We start from the raw sequence: 17,826 nt of genomic DNA, 5'->3' as shown, positions 1-17,826 counted from the left end.
TATTATATATATATTTATAATGTTACCTAAAGGTAAGGTAGTATTATGTGGAGGACAAAGCAACTCAGAAATTAATTCTTTTAATGCCTTTTTTTAATGGGAAAGCACATATTTGACAAACAAACTAAGGCACAGAGAAGCCGAGCACTTTCTCCAAGGTCACACAGCTTTTAGTGGCAGTACCAAGACCAGAAACTGGGTTTGGACTATGACAAATACGTTTTCTGTCTAATGAACCATGGCACATTAGAAGTATAAGGAATGCCAAACTGAGAATCTACCTTTGGTATCTTAAAAAAAAAAAAAAAAAACCAATCTTTCAAATCATTAAATGAAAATGTCAATGTTCTTCAAAGAAAGAATGTATACAGAATATACGTCCTTCGTGAGGACATACAAAACTGCATATGTGCAGATGGAAAGCCACTATGCACATTTATTATTCATTTAGGACATAAAGGAATGCTATAAAAGCTGACTGTAGCTCTTCCGGCAAAGAGCAGGATTTACTACAGACTTTATAATTGGATACAAGCATGAGAGGTCCTCAAAATCAAAGATGAGCCAGTAGGATATAGTTTAAATAGAGCCTCTCTGACCACAGCTCCAGAGAGCCCAAAGCAATCTGTGGTATTGTGGCCACATGCCACTACTTCAAGTCAATTTCCCACAACTTGGCATTTCAGTTTCCTGACCACTATCCAAAACAAGGGTGGATTTTGTGCATTAAACTTCCCTTGCTTCATCATAGCTAGATTTTTGAAGAGAGATAAAAAGGGGTGCATAAAAATAAGTGGGGATTTAGAGCTGATGATTTTGTGTATTGTTGAAGTACTGATGATGAGAAGTGTCAAACAACCAAGTCCCATCTTGGCTCCAGTGTTTTTGAGACAGTCTGGCTCAGTCTTGTTAGGATCAGGATCAAGAATGTCCCAGGTACAGATTCTAGGGCCAATTTCTAAGACTTATCAAATACACACACATATACATATATGTGTATACATGTATCTAAATAAATAGGTGTGTGTGTGTTCTTTGTGTATGTAGAAAGACAGAGAGGCAAAAAGGGAGACCATCTTAGCTCTAATTTATGGGATCAAATCTAATCCTGACAGACCAAATTGTAGTAGAAGTTATAAATCATACTTTTTATCTTACAGTGGACTAGCATCACCTACTATATTTTAACTCCTTTATGTACATACTTATAGTTACTAATAATAATAGGAAAAGCTAATATTCATTAAGCTTTTATAATGTGTTAGGAATTCTTAGAGCTTTATAGGCATGTATTCACTCCTCATACAATCCTATGAGGTAGAACTATAATTTTCTCCATTTTTAAAATGAGGGAACTGAGGCACTAGAAGACGAAGTCACTTGCCCAAGATTATGGAGCTAGTAAGTGGTAGAACAGGACCTGTAGAACAGGATACAGAATCCATGTATCTATAGAGCCAGTCTAGTGGCAAAGAGGCACCCCCTTTATAGATCTCCCCAATGTTCTTCCTTTTCTTACTCAAAATTAACCAATTCTAATTGATCAGGTTACATGAGATTATATTGTAGTCCATGTCTTACAGAGAAAAACATTTCTAAGAAACCAAATCAAATCAAGAAGAAAATGAACCACATTTATTATAATTTGAAAACATAAAAGTTAAACAGATTAAACAGCTAAGCTGTCCCATTTGAAACAGATGTTGCAAATCATAAGCAGTTAAGAGCAAGACATCTATTGCACTGCTGAAATTTTAAAACAAACAAAAATGATTACTGGAAACAAAGGTTTGGAAGAAATTATTTCATTAAAATATAAACTCTCATCTTACCTCACATATAAGGAAATGGGTACAACTGTATTGAGAATGATAATATATGACCAGAATGTTAAGAATCCGGAGAACACAGAGCTCTTCTCTCCTTCATTCCAAAAGAGGAAAGTTCTAAATTGGTCCCCAATTTGACTCTCCCAGATTGAATTTCCTATTGCAAGAATAATTCCCAAGCATATCAGAAACCCAAAAATCTGAAATAAGATAGAAGTCTGGTTAAGGTTAACTTGAACCCAAAATTAGTCATATCAACATGATCTAATTATGCGTCTAACTCTAAGAAATAGTCATTTGAAAAGCAAGTATGCAAACCTCTTCTTACCATTAATCATATGAATAAAATTTCACATTTTTAAGTCAGGAACTTAGCTAAATATTTTACATACATTTTCTCACTGAATCTGCCCATTGACGCTCTAAGATGGGAACAGTCATTATCCCCCACTTTACAGTTTAAAAACAAAGTAAAATAGAAGCACCATAAAGACTATGTAACTTGTCTATGTTCACATAGTTAACAACTTCACATCCTCAATTTGTGGTAAGTAGGTATATTTAGGTGGCTTAATTAAAGGAGACCATATGCACTGATTTGTCCTGGATAGCCCCAGTTTACAACTATTGTCCAGATGTAATAGTAATCATGTTGCATTTCACCTTCAAAAGTGTCCTGTTTGGATGACAAATTATATGGCCACCCAAGGCATAAATGCAAAAGAAAATATCAGTGATAAAGAACAATTTCAGACTAACCAAGTCTCTTGGCTATAGATCTGGCTGCACAATCCTTACTTGAGGTCAACAAGAAATATAAGGATAACTAAAATACTTCATGACATGTATACTTTACTTTTAGGATAAAAATGTGGCAAGCAACTTGAAAACCATTAGCAGACACTTACATTGTTATTAGTAACAGTATTAGAAAAACACATATTTGTAGGTATAACAACTAGAGAGACAACAAGGTCAATTTACAGTGAGTCTAAAACCCTTCCTGGGAAAGGAAAGGCCACAAACTCAGTGAACATGGTTAAGACCTGAGTTGAACAAGATGTTGCGGAGACTTTGTTCAGCTGAGTGTCACACTATGTTGAGAGCTGAGACCAGCCAATGTTGAGGGAAGAGTAGGGCTAGAGAACAGAAATGGATTTTCCTCTATTTCCTTTTTCTTCCAACAAAGAATATTCAGAAATTCTAGAGCTGCTTTCTTCCTTATTCCATAATATGGGCATGTAAGAATAGGTATATAAGAAGAAAAGATTGGGAAAAGTCTGATTTAAAGTATATTAGAAAACCATGTATGAGAGAAAAGTAGGACTGTGAATCCCCAAAACTTCTATGACTTTGGTACCTATATTATAGTATCCTCTTTAATGGCTGAGACTACAAATTAATTAAACATAATACTTTAGAGCATTAAAATTTAATGTAAAATACATTAAATGCCATAATTTAAGAATTGATTTAGCTTATAACTCCCCAGTGGATCATCCTATTTTCTAGTATGAAAGATAGGGTCAGTTTGCTCTGTGGTGGGTAGACACACCCCGCATGCCCTGAAGTGGAGTCAGGGCTATTTAAATGAGAAATTCCTTGGGGGCAGAAGGGTAACAAACCCTTATGGGCATGTCTTCTTGGCCTCATAGGCTCTGTATGAAGGTGACTGGTATTGCTGGAGGAAACCCAAGGTCTGCAGGTGATACTGAAAGTAAAACACAAAGCCTGTCCAATATTTTGTGCACAGCAAGTGCTAATTTTCTTCTTTCCTTATTCAGAGTCCAACTATTACATATCAGGTAAGCAAATACATATTGAACTCAGATTCTTTATGATTGTGAGTCTGTGATAGGGTACATGTGAAAACATGGTTTGAAGTCACAGTCTTTATATTTTAAAGTGGCTGTCTTCGAATTTTACCCCTATACAAGCAGACAAAGCAGTATTACACAAAGACTAAATATTATATCAATAAAAAGAGGTAGCACAGGCTTAACTGACAAAAGGATGGAATGTAAGGAATATCTGAATATTTTTGGTAACTGGGTGGTAGAGAAGATCATTTCAAAAGAATCAGAAGTAAAAAAAAAAAATTCATAAGAGAAAGATAATCATGAGCTAAGGAGGTTAGAGGTCTCTGTGAAGGAGGAGAACTGTGAGGTGGGGCTCAAAGGATTCATAACCAGAACTACCTACATAATTTTCAGGGTTCGGTGCAAAATGAAAATGTGGGACCTTCTGTTCTAAAAGTATTAAGAATTTCTAGATGGCAACAGAAGTTCAATAAACCAAACATAAGGCCGTCTGAGTGTGGGGCCCTGTGTGGTTACACAGATTACACGCTCATGAAGCCAGCCCTGCCCACCATAAGCTATGTATAGAGGATCTGAAAAAAAGCAAGATAACAAAAACACCAAACTGCCTTAAAAACCATGTTTGGTTTTCCAAAAACAAATCCTTGGGATATGGGGAATTTGCAAGACCATGAATACCTCCATAAACACTAACCTACCTCTCATGATAAATTCTACCACTGATTGAGAAATTAGCATTTAGCATCGAGAAAATAGAAGGCAGTGTAACTGAGCCTCAAATGCAAAATCCCCAAAAACAAACTCCACAAGGAGAATATAGGCTTCTTAAAGATTTCCAGCAAGATACAGTAAATATATTAAGATAACAATGACTAGTGATATTGCCTAGTTTTGTAACTTACCCATAGTACTAGAGTATTCATCAATCTATCAATGCTTGTCCTTTTAAACTTTGTCTTACCACTATTCTGCATTAGTTTAGTGTCAGGACCTGCAAAAACAAAAAAAGTAAATAACTTTGAAATGATATGATTATGTATTCTTATTCTTATTATTGCTCACACCAAATGTCTCTGAAAGAAAAAATATATTTTTTTTACAATAATTTAACTTTTATTAAGAGCAAGGGCCATTAAATTGTATACGATTCTCAACAATTAGGTTAACAACAATCCTGGAAACTGCAAGAGATGTGGTCTTCTTAGACCAGGACAAATACAGTCGGAACTTGTAGTTGAAAGGATTAAGTAAAGCTATTTTTTCAAAGTCTATGCACAAATAGGCTTCTAGTTTGACATAGTTAAAGATAACACAGTCTAGAAAAGTGAGGAATAATTTGGAAATATTAAAAAGAATGCAGCAACAAACACAATTCAGAACACTAAGGTAAAAAATGGAAAAATAAGAAATCAAATTCTAGATCTGTTTCCCAAAAAGATTTGAGGTCCCTTTGAAGGAGAAACTAGAATAGCCCCCCAAAATACATAAGCAAGTAATTTAAACATTTATTGTGTATTGTATACTGCATGTATATAATATGTAATTTTTGCAAAGACAAGAACTGTCTTAAATGTTGTGTTAGATTTATTTCAGTTAATTACATTATCCCATGATAAGTGCCTTGTTCCCAGAATTCTAAGAATATAATCAACTGCTTTAGAAGTAGGTTATCAGATGATGAACAAATAAAAATATTGAAAAATATTGTTAAAGAAATTCCTTGTGGACAGAGAAAATGCTAAATAAAAGCAATTAAGTTTTCATTAAAGCTAATTTCTCTAGTGTTTCCTCTCCACATAGTCTTCTCATGATTTTCAATCCATAGAGCCATTTAATATAGGAGAAAGGGGGAAATTAAAGAAAGAAGAAAAGGGAGGCACACCCAAAATTATATACCACTCCAGAAGTCAGGGAAGGATAGGCACATCCTTAAAAGACTTTCCTTTATGTAAGAGAAAAACAGAAGCAATAATTGAGGTTTCATAACAATTCATTGTCTTAAGTTGGAAATTGCACCCCAGTGTCCTATTCCTAGCTACTGCTGTGTATAGTGGACCACCCACATTTTCTCAGATTCATTTATTAAAATCATATGAACATTGAGGGTGGGAAATATTTCTTTTATGGTAAAGATCACAAAGGCCAAATAGTCTGCAATCATAGCACCCTGAACATACTTGATCTCATCTGATCTCAGAAGCTAAACTAAGCAGGTCAGGCCTGGTTAGTACTTGGATGGGAGACTCCTGGGGATACTTGGTGCTGTAGGCTTTAAAAAAAACACATAAAGTTTGTGGTTGCTAAAAACTGAAATATGGAAAGACCAGTTAGGTGCTGAAAATGTACATTCCATTAAGCACACAAATGCACACAGACTAATAAGGAATCCTCTTTATGGATTGTTAAGCACTTACGTAAATATAACCACAAGGATTTATATGCACATCTCTTCTTCTCATTGTCAAAGATCCTGAAAGAATTTTCTGCACTCAACAGCCTCCGTTTTCTTATCTCCCACTCGTTACTCAACCTAGTCTCTGGGCCAATCACACCAAAACAGATCTGGTGTTATCATCAATATCCTCCATAACTTCTTGACCACTCAGCAATCTTTGACACTGTTGACTATTCCATCTTTTTGAAACATACTCTTCCTTTAGCTTCTGTGTTATAATGTTCTCCTGCTTTCCTTCCTACCTCTTTGGTAGCTCCTTTCCTGTCTTCCGTGAGACTTACCCTCCTTTCCCTTTACTCACTCACTAAAGACGGAGAATCCTTAAGACTCATGCATAGGTCACCTTATCTTCTTACTCAATTTTCCCTGGACAATGTCACATAAGACCGTGGCTTTAAGACTAATAGTTTTAATAATATAGACAAGATGTGTATCCCCAGCTCATGCTGTTCCTCTGAGCTCTAAATCCATATATTTAAACCTACGTATTGTGTTGCCTGTATATTTCCATCTGGATTCTTCTAAGGCTTCTCAAGTGGCCCTTGTCCAATCTAGCTTACAATCTTCCTCCAAGCTTCTTATCTCAGTATCATCACCATCCGTCCAGTTGTGAAGGTTGGAAGAAACCTCGGTCATAGTGGATACCTTTATCATCCTCACCTTCAAACCTCGTCATCAAAGCTTGTCAATTCAACTTTCTAAAAGCCTTCTGAATTTATCTACTTCCCTCTCCTTTCACAATCTCCACCCTAATTTGAGGGATCGTCATCTTTCAACTGTAAAAACCTAGAAACTTTGTCTCCCTGCATCCACTCTGCCCCCAAAACTAACCAATATTTTTCCTCCTCCCCAACCCCAGGACCTGCTGTCTATTTACAAACATTATAAACAGTTTTGGCAAGATTAAGCCTTTCACAATTAACACATATATGCCCCACCTGTTTGACAACTTACAATGGTGTCCCGAAGCTCTTAGGATAAAGATCAAAATTCTGAATACTGACCACAAGGTCTACCAGCGTGATCTGGCCCCTATCCATGTCTCCAGTCCCATATCCATCTGTGCTCTCCATACCCCATACTGGTCTTCTTTTTTTGACCTCACTTTCCTTACTCCTGCCACAGGGCCTTGGCCATTGATATGATTTTGGCTTGAGATGAATACCTCTTTCTCTCTCCTACCATACTGAAAATCATATGAGTGAAAGTACTACATTTGCTTTTGTTCACATTTTTAATCCCCAATGAGTAAGTAGGATAATGCCCAGCATATAGTAGACATTCAATAAATAATTAATTTGTAAGTAAATTAATTTTTAAGTAAATTAATTTTTTGAACATCTACATTTCACCTATTATCTCAACTAATGCTTACAACAAACTAACAAATTAGGGACTATTATCCTCAGTTCAATAATAATGAAACTGAGTTTAAAGAATTGAAATTGCCTGAGATTTCTCATCTAGTAAGTGTCAGAGCGAGAATTTGAACCTCGAAGAAAGTAATTCTAAAGTTCTTGGTCTTTACTATTTTCTGAAACTATATGAAACAGTCAACCAATATTTAAGACTGTGTCTTATTCAGGATCCTAAAAGGAAATAGATGACACATCGAACAAAGATAATTGGAGGAGGTTTATTTATAAAGGAACTCTTTATAGAAAGCGTAGGTGGGCTTATAGGGGAAACAAAAGGTTAGTGCATTAACGAAGGGCATGTAGCAATCAAGCTGTTTCTCCATCTGAGCCAGAAGGGATGAAGGGAAGGAATGGCTACTGGACCCTAAGGGAAAGAGGTGATAGGAATTTGCAGCCCTTAGAATAAGAGTGGCCTTCTGCTGATAGATCTGGCCAGCCTGAAGTTACCATACAAGAATGCAGCCTGGAGGAGTAAACACCTTGACTGTAATCTCCTTTCTCCTTTTGATCTCATCCTAGGGAGCCCTGAGACAAAGCCCAACCAGAAGCAGAAGTACAAGGTAACCTATTAATATAAACCACACAAGTAAGCCTCCTAGGGCAGAAAGAAGGGTGGAAAAAGGTGAGAGGAAATCTGGAGAGGCAAACAGAAAACATCTAGGACAAAATGCAGTGTGCACTCAAGATGGTACAGACTCCTAGAGACTGTTTAAATGAATATAATTCCTGCCCTCAGAAATAAGATTTTCTCCTCTCTTAAGCATAAAGAAGGCATTACCAGGGAGGTGTAGCCTAGCTGTTAATATATATTAGACCTTCATAAATAATACGTTTGTAAAGCAAACCATATCTGTGTCATCTATATTACTTGCACAATTCCTAGTGGTAGGTATAACTAGAGTAATAATACAGAAAGAATACTTAATAATTCATTGGATATTTTTCATTAGACCTAGGTGTTGACCTGGAACTAGTTCCCCAACTAAATGTCTTAAGACTTAGAGGTTTTGCGACATCCATTTGTACATCTCTGACACTGACGAAGCCAACCACTAATTCTTCCGTTTGCCAGCATTCTAATTAAGCTTTCTACCAACATTTGTAACCAGACTAAAGTCAATGCAGGCATGCTCTGCTTTACAAATATCCACTTGATAAGGTCCCCTGCAAGTGAATACCGTGGCCAAATCACAAAAGAAGGGGGTATTCCCTCTCTCCCTGCTGCCTGCTGCCTGCTGCCAAAGTCCAGAGAGCAGTAAGTTTTTCCAACTCTCAGCCTAGAGAGTAGGCTGGGTGCTCTGAATTAAATTTGGAAGGAGGAAGAAGCAGAAAAGGAAGGAAAATAACATTTGTCAAGCATCCTTTTCCATATGCATTATCTCATTGAGCCTTTAAAATGACTCTGATGTACTCATTATTATCCCCATGTTACAGCAGAAAAAAAACTAAAGCTTAGGAAGTGTAAGTAACCAAAGCTTATAGTCCTATAGCTGGTAAAAAAATAATAATAATAACAATAAATTAAAAAATAGTAATAAATCCAAACTCAGGTCTGCCCAATCGAAATTCTGTGAACTTTCTGTTACACTTCTTTGGAGGGAGGCCTGTTCAACTTACCAGCCAACTTCCATGTTTTTCGGAGCATTTTCCCATAAAGGAACCTTACAAAGAAGAACTTGGCCTCGCAGTAGTTCACAACAGCTGCCCTAGCATGAAACATTGTAGCTGAACTTGAGTCCTGAATTAGCCATTCCAAACAAGATCACAGAAATGCAAAGTCTGGGGCTTTATCCCATCCATAGGATGAAGCACTTCTATCTCTATGATGACAGGAAGTAAGTCAGGAGGGTATTTCCCATCAGAAGACCACGAAATTTCCCCATCGTTAAGTAGGAAGATAAAGGAATGTTCATGGACAAGCTTAGCTCTCTCTTTATCTGTGTAACGAAATATATGATCATATGTTTATTTCCCCGACTGAAACATAAAAGCTCATTTCTAGGGATTTCCCAGGTCTTTACAACGGCAGTGCCCCAAGCAGCAAGAGCACTGATAACACTGACAGCTGACAGTATTTAGAGGAATTGGGAGAACAATTCTAGGTTTGGAACACTTTTAAGATTTTAATGAACACTTTGTTGTTGTTGAGGAAGGTCAGTTAAGAAAAACATTCCAATTTTGATTGCACATAGTCAAGAGGCCCAAAACACATCTTAATTTGGTGTCACAATAAACAGGACTTTTAAAATCAAGGGCTGGCAATGGAAGCCATGAGTACAATTTGAGTGGCTTTATGAAATGGTGCTACTGTAAGCTTTCTTAGCAAGAGAGGGCCACCTTGGGCCTACATAAATAAAGCAGAGAAAAGAAATATGGTGGGCAAGAAGAGTAAAAGGCACCTCCCCCATCATACACAGTCTTTCCAGAACCCACTCTCCTACTTATGAACAGTGGAAAAAGTTATGGAGTATAAACAGAAATGATTACAGGATCAAGAAGCCTTTTCCAAAAGGTCTGCTTGACCTTTGCAAACTACAAAATTAACTGCACAGCCAGGGGCTTTCTTTCATACTCTTACCCACTTTAAAGGCAGATTCATACATAAAATGACAAAGGTGATTAAGATGGGGTTAATAAAGAAAAATTAAGCAGTAGTTATCTAGCACCCACTGTCTAGTTAAAACTCCAGCATCTTTAAGAATAAGATGGCAGTAGTTTCTCATATAGCAGGGCCACCTGGACTCTTTTCAGAGCAACGGTGTTTTCTCCTGGTGTCCTACAATCTGAAGCCAACTCCAGAGCACTACTTCACATGGAATGAAAGCACTGTGCTCATCAGAACTTGGAGAATCGTAGACTGTGCTGCTGTATGTTGCAGGAAAGGTTCCCATAGAGCTGGGTCACATGCTGTACCTGCAAAAATAACCATTCCAAAACACCAGCTGGTATTTCTCAGGATGCAGCCTCTCAGGATTATCTTCTCATTGTTGAGGGAGTGCTTGCTGTCTTTCCAAGAAAGGATTCCCATGAATTTATCTAACTTGTTGTTAGGCACCTCACAGACAACAATCCCTGGAAAATAGGAAAACAAAACAAACCTCTTTACGACTCACCCAAAATTCTCTTCAGAAGCCCACAGCACTGTTTTACCACTGTTTCCCTTTAACAGCATGGGGTTACATATACAGAATTGTGCTAGAAAAAATAAGCTGGGAGGTAGAGAAATGGAAAGCCATCAACTATTTTGAAACAGTCTTCTGTACTGTCCAAATAAAAATTTAAAAAAAAAAAAAAAAACAAATAACAGAAACCTTAAGAGCCATGGGATATTTTTTCCTTAAAAAATAAAAAAGAGCATATCTTTACTTCTAGTTTATAACAAATAATTTTTGAAAAGATAAGCAGTGACTGTCCTAAAAGTTTCTCTTATTCCATCTCTTTCAGCTAAATGTGAACTTTTACACAGTTTAAAATAGTATACTTCCAGTCTCACAACAAAAGTTAACCATCTTTCTAAGCTCATAATCAGGATTTCAGAGGTCCTACTGTATCCCACCAGAAAGAAACCTGGGCCTTGTTTGCCACATGTGTCTGAGAATGCGTGTGATTCCTTTCAGCTGTTCTATGCTTCTTATCTTGATTAGATTCAGAGTTCTGGGGACTCTCAAAGGCACCATATAACTTGCCCCTAGAAGATGTTTCTAGTTTCTTTAATTCCAAACCAAAGGCATGCCCACTCCAAATCAACGAATCAATTCGTTCCATTATTTCAATATGAAAATATATATTCAGGATGGGGGTTCTCTAGATAGAAAAAGAAACCACAAATAATCTTTCATGGACCCTGTCACAAAACATAACTATTAGATTAATATACATATCCACTTCAAAAGGTGAGGAAAAATTTTATACATAATGAGTACAAAGACACGAAAGAACAGAATGGAGGGAGAGAGGAACATAGGGAGGAAGGAAAAAAGAGAGGGGAGATATGAAAAAGGAAGCTGTGGTTAGATCCAGTCAGGACTTGAGTCGGAGATGGGGGTGAGATTAGTACCTACGAAGTTCTCTCTCTCAAAAACAAACAAACAAAAATACATTCACATTTAATCAGAAGTCAAAAGGGCAAGTTGGAACACAAAACGTAGCATTTGGAAAATAAAAAGGGGACTGTATCTTTAGCACTGATTAAAGAGAAAGGGGACCAAGTAAGCCTAGAGATCTATATTACACTGACTCCATCCACTCTCCAAGCTGCCGTCTGAACTTAAAAGAGGCTTCTTAGGTGGGTCCCCTTTCTCCCTAGGATATTCCCTTTAAAACTACTAAACAGAGGTAACAGCAACCAGTTGCCACATGGCCACTGGTCACTCCTGACCAACCAGATCACTAACAGCCCTTGCATTAAAAAAGCAAAAGCAAATAAAACTGTGACAGGAATGAGGGACTCATGGCCTCAGGGCCGCTTTTCCAACCTCCACCTGTCTTTCCCCAGTATAACAAAAGGACTGCCTAAAGCCTCCCCACTTAGGCACTCACTGGCAGTTTCCCAGACATCCCTATTTCCCACTGCTAAATAGAGACTGCTGGCAGGAGGATTTGGATAAGACAAATAACCTTGCCAAGGGAAGGGGCTGAATTCTGGTTAGCTCCATTATGGCCTATCACTGATAGTAAAAAGTAAATTAAAACTGAGTTAAACTGGCTCAAGTTGTTTAGACAACTATGTTGTAGATGAGGAGACATTTTCAGAATTCAATATCTTTTCTTCTTGACCAATTTTCACTCTGAATTGTAAAATCTTGAATTGGCTATCATAAGCAAAATCTACATAAAATAACAGGTTAACAGCAACCCTTAAAGTTTATTTCAGATTCTTGACCCAAGACTCAATTTCTCAGGCTTCAAACTGAGCCACTTAAAAAAAAAAAAAAAAAATGTGTTTTGGGCAAAAACAACACGACATGCAATCCCTGCCAATAGGAATATAAAAAACAGGTTCATTTGATCATTTCTATTGTCGTAAGCAAAGACTGACATGGAGGCAAATACAGCCTTAAACACGTTGGCTCACTCCTCGCTGGCCTCACACCAAGGGTGTGGTTCTAGACAAGAACAGGCAGTAGGGCCAAGGGGTACTGCCTGGGTTCTTGGAGGCTAAGCTCCAATTCAGCCTTTCTCAAAGAGTGTGGTCTCGGTGATGTAAGTTCTAAATACAGGCCCCAGTCAAAACAAAATGGTGGGAACAAAGCCAAACTACATTTGTTTTTATCATTAGAAGTGCTCGGCTTCCCCTTTTTAAGCTCTATTAGCATAAAACACACACTTCCCAATTTCTTTTGTACCACTTTCCAAAACGGATGAACAGATTCCTTTGAAGGGAGCACTGTATTCACCTTTGTATTCCTATAAACTATTATACTATCTACATAATAGGATCTTTGTCGAAGAGATGGATAGAAAAAATTTCAGATGATTTCAAGAGAGAAGTTAAGAGATGAGATGGATATTAGAGCAGATCTAAGAAAAATGGAAAAAGTAGGTCTATTTCCATGATAGTAATGAAGGACTAGAAAACCAAATAGCCGAGGCACAACTGGCGGGGCTTAGTTTCTGGCCTAAATCTAACGGGAGCCGAGTAGATCTGAGAGTACTGAAAACAGGTGGGAGCATTAAAGTGCATTAGAAACAACCAAAATGAGAACCTAGCCATGAAGCATAACAAGGATGAGGGGAAAGCTCTCTTAGGACCCTTCTTCCTTTTGCTAGTTCAATCGGAGAAGAGAAAGAGGCCGTAAATGGTCAGTTTGACAATCGATGAGGAAACAGTTTAGGAAAAAATCGCATCATTTCTCACATAGTCATTTATTGAATACATGTTTGGAGCACAAAGTCATCTTTAATGGGCAATAATAAAGCTGGAAGAAAATCACATCAACAATGAAGTGTAAATACAATCAAACTAGCTGCTCATATCTGTTCGCCCCCCTGAAGAGAAGATATGAAAGCAGATTGCAATCTTTCCATTTGACAATCACACAGAAATGCTCTAGACCCATACTGAAAAAAATCTACAGGATCTCATTCCGGACCTTCCTAAGCATTCTAGATTTAGTCAGCTGAATTGTTGGTTAATTACCAACTCGACAGACTTCTCAAGCTAAGTATTAACCTCAAAGAGAAAGTCTGCAGTTTATCATAAAAATGGAACTCATTGCCCAATATTCTATGATTTTCCAGAGAAGCTGGATTCATCTCTTCATGTACATTATTAATAGAAATAGTTACTGATTATCTGTACTGCAACTCTTCCATAAGACAAATTATCCAGCAAATAAAACATCAATATTGCTGTTCAAGAACTTCTCTAGCCAAGAGTTTCTTAGCGTTTTAGAGATTGCCCACTACTGTTTGCCCTGATGATTATGACAAATATTTATTTATTTTCTTAGAAAGAAGAGTGTCACCTTCCTATTTTCTAAAGCTTCTTTACTCTTCAACTGTCAAGGTTCACCCATCCATCATTACCACCATAATGGCATGTCAGCACCAGCAGTAAAGATTCCGCCTTTACATGGAATCTATGCCTCATGCGTCAGCTGTGCTGTTGGGGTGTGCTCCTGTCCAGGTGAATAGGAAAGCTATCTAGTAAGCAAAAAAACTCACAAGATGCTAACCAAGCTATTTTATTTTTTTAACCAAAAAGAGATGCTTATTTTTCCATGTTTTAATTACACACATGCTATTCTTTAGAAAGAACCACAAAGTATACAAGGATTCCTGAATAAAGAGTCAACCTTTCCCTGGTTCAGAATTCAGCATTAACAGTCATACAAAATATGTAAACTTGTCAGGAGTTGCAGAAAACAGATCTCAGTTCAGTCAGTAACAATATGCAAAAGATTCTTAAACACATTTCGACAATTTACATCCGGGGATTTCCCCAAGGAATAAGAATGTCCAGTTTACATAATAATAATTGACAAGTATTTCAGTTACTTGTTTATAAAAGTTTTTCAATTCCCATAAGACTTTAACATGAACATCAAGGCCCACTCAATCTCTTTTTATATTATATTTGATCTATAATGTTAAATCAAGTTATGTATCTTTTCTTACAAAATTCAAGAGACCATAAATCATTTTTTTCTGATGTTTGAAATGTATAAAAATATTTGCATGAGAACTTTTCAAATAAATGGATTTACCTGCCAAAACCCAACTCTCTTCTGTGCACTGGTCTCTACATTTGGCCAAGTCTTCTATAAACTCTTGTCAGGGATCTTGACTTTCAAAATCACTGAGAACATTGCTACGTTTTAAAAATATGATGACCTCATCCTTGTCCTGGATGGACTTGATCTCTAGTAATTAATTTTGTACCTTTGGGTTTAGAATATTTTAAAATTTCATTTATTTCCCTAATCAGGAGCTAAGCTCTTGTGCTAATTTTCCCTAACTTTCCAATGCTGTCTTTCTACTTTGGTTTACAACCTGGGGTTTTGTGTCCTTTTGTGTCCTTTGTAAAATAGGATTTGCCAAAAGTCCAGGGTTCATAGTCTGGCTTCTCCACTTAACAGCCATATGACACTGGGAAAGTTAATCAGTTTACCTGGGTCTCAGATTCTTTATCCATAAGTTGAGCTAACAATAATCTCTTCCTTCAAGAGTTGTAAGGGTTTAACAAGATAATGTGTGCAATTACTCAGCATGGTGCCTGGTACATAGTGAGCTCTTGCTCACATATCAACATCAAGTTTAGGGCCTGAGAACTTTAGGACCTTTACCGTATCAAAGGCTTCTTTAGGGATGAGCCTTTTTTCAAGTCTGTCTTCTCCCCTGGGAAATAAGCTCTAAAAAAGCATGGCCTGAGCTTGACTTATTAACCACTGTATCCCAGGCTTAACAAATCCCTTGGCCTTGTGTTAAACATACACTTGTTAAATGAATAATGAGTGACTGTACGCATATGGATGAAAGAAATTAGCCCACCAGAAAGACACTATCTTTGAATATACATGCAAAAGTGAGGAGGCAGAGAGACTTACCAGAGACATCCTGAGGTTTCAACCCACCTCAGTTCTGACCCTATGTGTCTGAAACCTGGAGTCCCCCGTGGGAACTTCTCTGGGGATAGGAGTGGGAAATTCGTGTCTTTAGATACTTGGAAGATGTGCTTTTATGATTCAAGAGCAGAAAACTGTAATTCGGTGCTAGAGAAAGTATTCTGGCAAGTCTCAGAAGAAAAAACACACAGTAACCAGAAGCAAAAATAATGCCATAACCAGATTTGCCCAGAAGTCACAAATTAAAACATATACTTAGCACAGATAGAACATGGTAAAGAGTGTGCCTCACATATCTGTCTCATCTATTACACCTTGCCAAAGCTAGCCGGTCATTGTCAAACATACACAATGTTGATATCCTATTTTAATTTAAACTAAAGGATGCAATATCTGGTTTGATTCCCATGAGTCAAGAAAGTCTTTTTCCAATCACCAGAGGAAAACCTGTAATCTATTGATACTTCATTAGGACAAAGGTGAATAAAGAAGACACAAAAAAGGGAGTAGAAAAAGAACAAGGAGCAAAGGATCAAAAGAACCTGGATAATATATGGAGAGATCATTTATAATTCTACATACTTTATTTTGTATCTTGTACTTAGGAGGTGCTTAATAAACAAACTTAAACCAATTACTATGGAGAGAGTGATGAAAACAAAGATAAAGAATGACAGAAAAGTGACACTGCAGGTGGAGAAAATAGCTAAGATAAAAAGCGAAGGAGGAAGATGAGATGAGAACAGTAAGCAAGAATACAGGAAGGACAAAAAGGAAAGAGAAGAATGGTGAAATGGAGTAGTTAGAAAACCATGTGTGGATAGTGGAGTGTGTGTGTGTGTGTGTGTGATATTAAAATTGAAATGCATAAATTAGGGCTTGGAAAGAAGTGGATGGAGAAAATAACTGAAGGCCAAGGAAAGCAAGAGCAATCATGGGAAGGATTTAGGGTTTATTAACTGTCGTAACTCTTTCAAAGGCTTCCATGCCACATCTTGCATCATCCTCTTGGTCTTTAAATTTGGCTGCTAACTGGGGGGAATCTAATTTGTATATTGTTTCTAACTTATTTTCCCTTAATTCATCTATTCATTCTTCTGATGCTTTCTTAGAAACAGTAAATTATATTTTTTATTTATTAGAATAAACCCTTAAAACACCCTGTTGCCTTGAACTTTAAGGTAGATTGAAAGGCAGCCCAAGATTTTAAAACGAAAAAGTAAACTTAACAGAAACCTGGATTTTAGCCCAGAAGTGTACCAGCCTCATGAATTTGGCATTACACGTTTTCTGAAAAGCTGACCACAGTTTAAGTATATATAATCATAAAAAAGGGAGGTCTGTGTTGCCTTTATTGGGGAAAATAATTATTCATTGGGGATTTGGTGAGTTGCCCATTCTGTATGAAGCAAATTCAAGTCATATCTAGTAAGTAATAATTATTAACACACCTTAAAAGTAAATTTTGTGAAGTATTTTTAAATGGTTATTTTTATATATAAGCAAGTCCTTTAACTTCTCAAGACCTGTTACCTCATCTGTAAAATCTTAGGGGAGGAAAGTGTTTTCAGCCTGAGCAAAACCACTTGCATTGGTTTAAATTTGGAGCTACTGTGTTCCAGTTTCTTATATCAGAAAGGATCTGAAGTAAAGATATTTTAAAACTACCATGCCAGCTGATCCCTCTCCCAGACACCTGCCTTCCAGGAGGAGAGGATCCAGCACTCCTTCTCAGTCCTACAAGGCCACTTCAGGAAGCTTAAGCTTCCTCCTCACCCCATTGTTTCACACTCCCTTCCTACTAGCCTCTTTACGTTAGGCCTTTCCTTTGCCCTCCCATGTCTTTTTGGTGCCTGATGCTGGTCTTCCTCTCTGCCCCACACTGGAATTTATAACTACTTATTCATTTTCTGCTATAAGAAGAAGGAAAAAGCCAAGCAGGGTATGGTGGATTGAGAGTATAAGGAGTAATGCTGAAGAGAGGGATACTTAGCCCCAATCCTGTAGTTCCATGTAAGAAATCCACCTAATCCAGCCTGGATCCTTATGTATTATCCTGGCATCGACTTACAGAGCCATGATTCTTGGAGGGTGTGGTAGAGACAGTTAATGCTTAACAAGTATTCATATTTGTTATTTTCTAGCCTCTCTTGCAGTTAAGTTAGGGCCAAATGACAATGTTAGCCAATGAACTATAAGAGGAAGAAGAATTTAAAAACCACTGTGTCTCTTTCATCT

At 37.2% G+C, this 17,826-nt stretch overlaps 1 protein-coding gene across 4 annotated transcripts in view; it reads right to left on the bottom strand.

Annotated features, from left to right (window-relative positions):
• The window catches only part of ATP8B4 (ATPase phospholipid transporting 8B4 (putative)), a 284,458-nt gene that overhangs the window by 146,798 nt on the left and 119,834 nt on the right, over positions 1 to 17,826 (bottom strand). For all 4 annotated transcript variants that reach the window (XM_023227177.2, XM_023227176.2, XM_023227178.2 and 1 more), the window contains 3 exons: positions 10,436 to 10,594; positions 4,552 to 4,640; positions 1,833 to 2,029 (listed from right to left, as the gene is read on the bottom strand). In XM_023227177.2, coding sequence (XP_023082945.2) covers positions 1,833 to 2,029; positions 4,552 to 4,640; positions 10,436 to 10,594 — 445 coding nt within the window. The remainder of the gene's footprint in view (positions 1 to 1,832; positions 2,030 to 4,551; positions 4,641 to 10,435; positions 10,595 to 17,826) is intronic.

The sequence above is a fragment of the Piliocolobus tephrosceles genome, chromosome 6, assembly GCF_002776525.5.
Source record: "Piliocolobus tephrosceles isolate RC106 chromosome 6, ASM277652v3, whole genome shotgun sequence".
NCBI classification, from domain to species: domain Eukaryota; kingdom Metazoa; phylum Chordata; class Mammalia; order Primates; family Cercopithecidae; genus Piliocolobus; species Piliocolobus tephrosceles.
The sequence above is the reverse complement of the archived record's forward strand: the minus strand, read 5'-3'. Positions and strand labels throughout refer to the sequence as shown.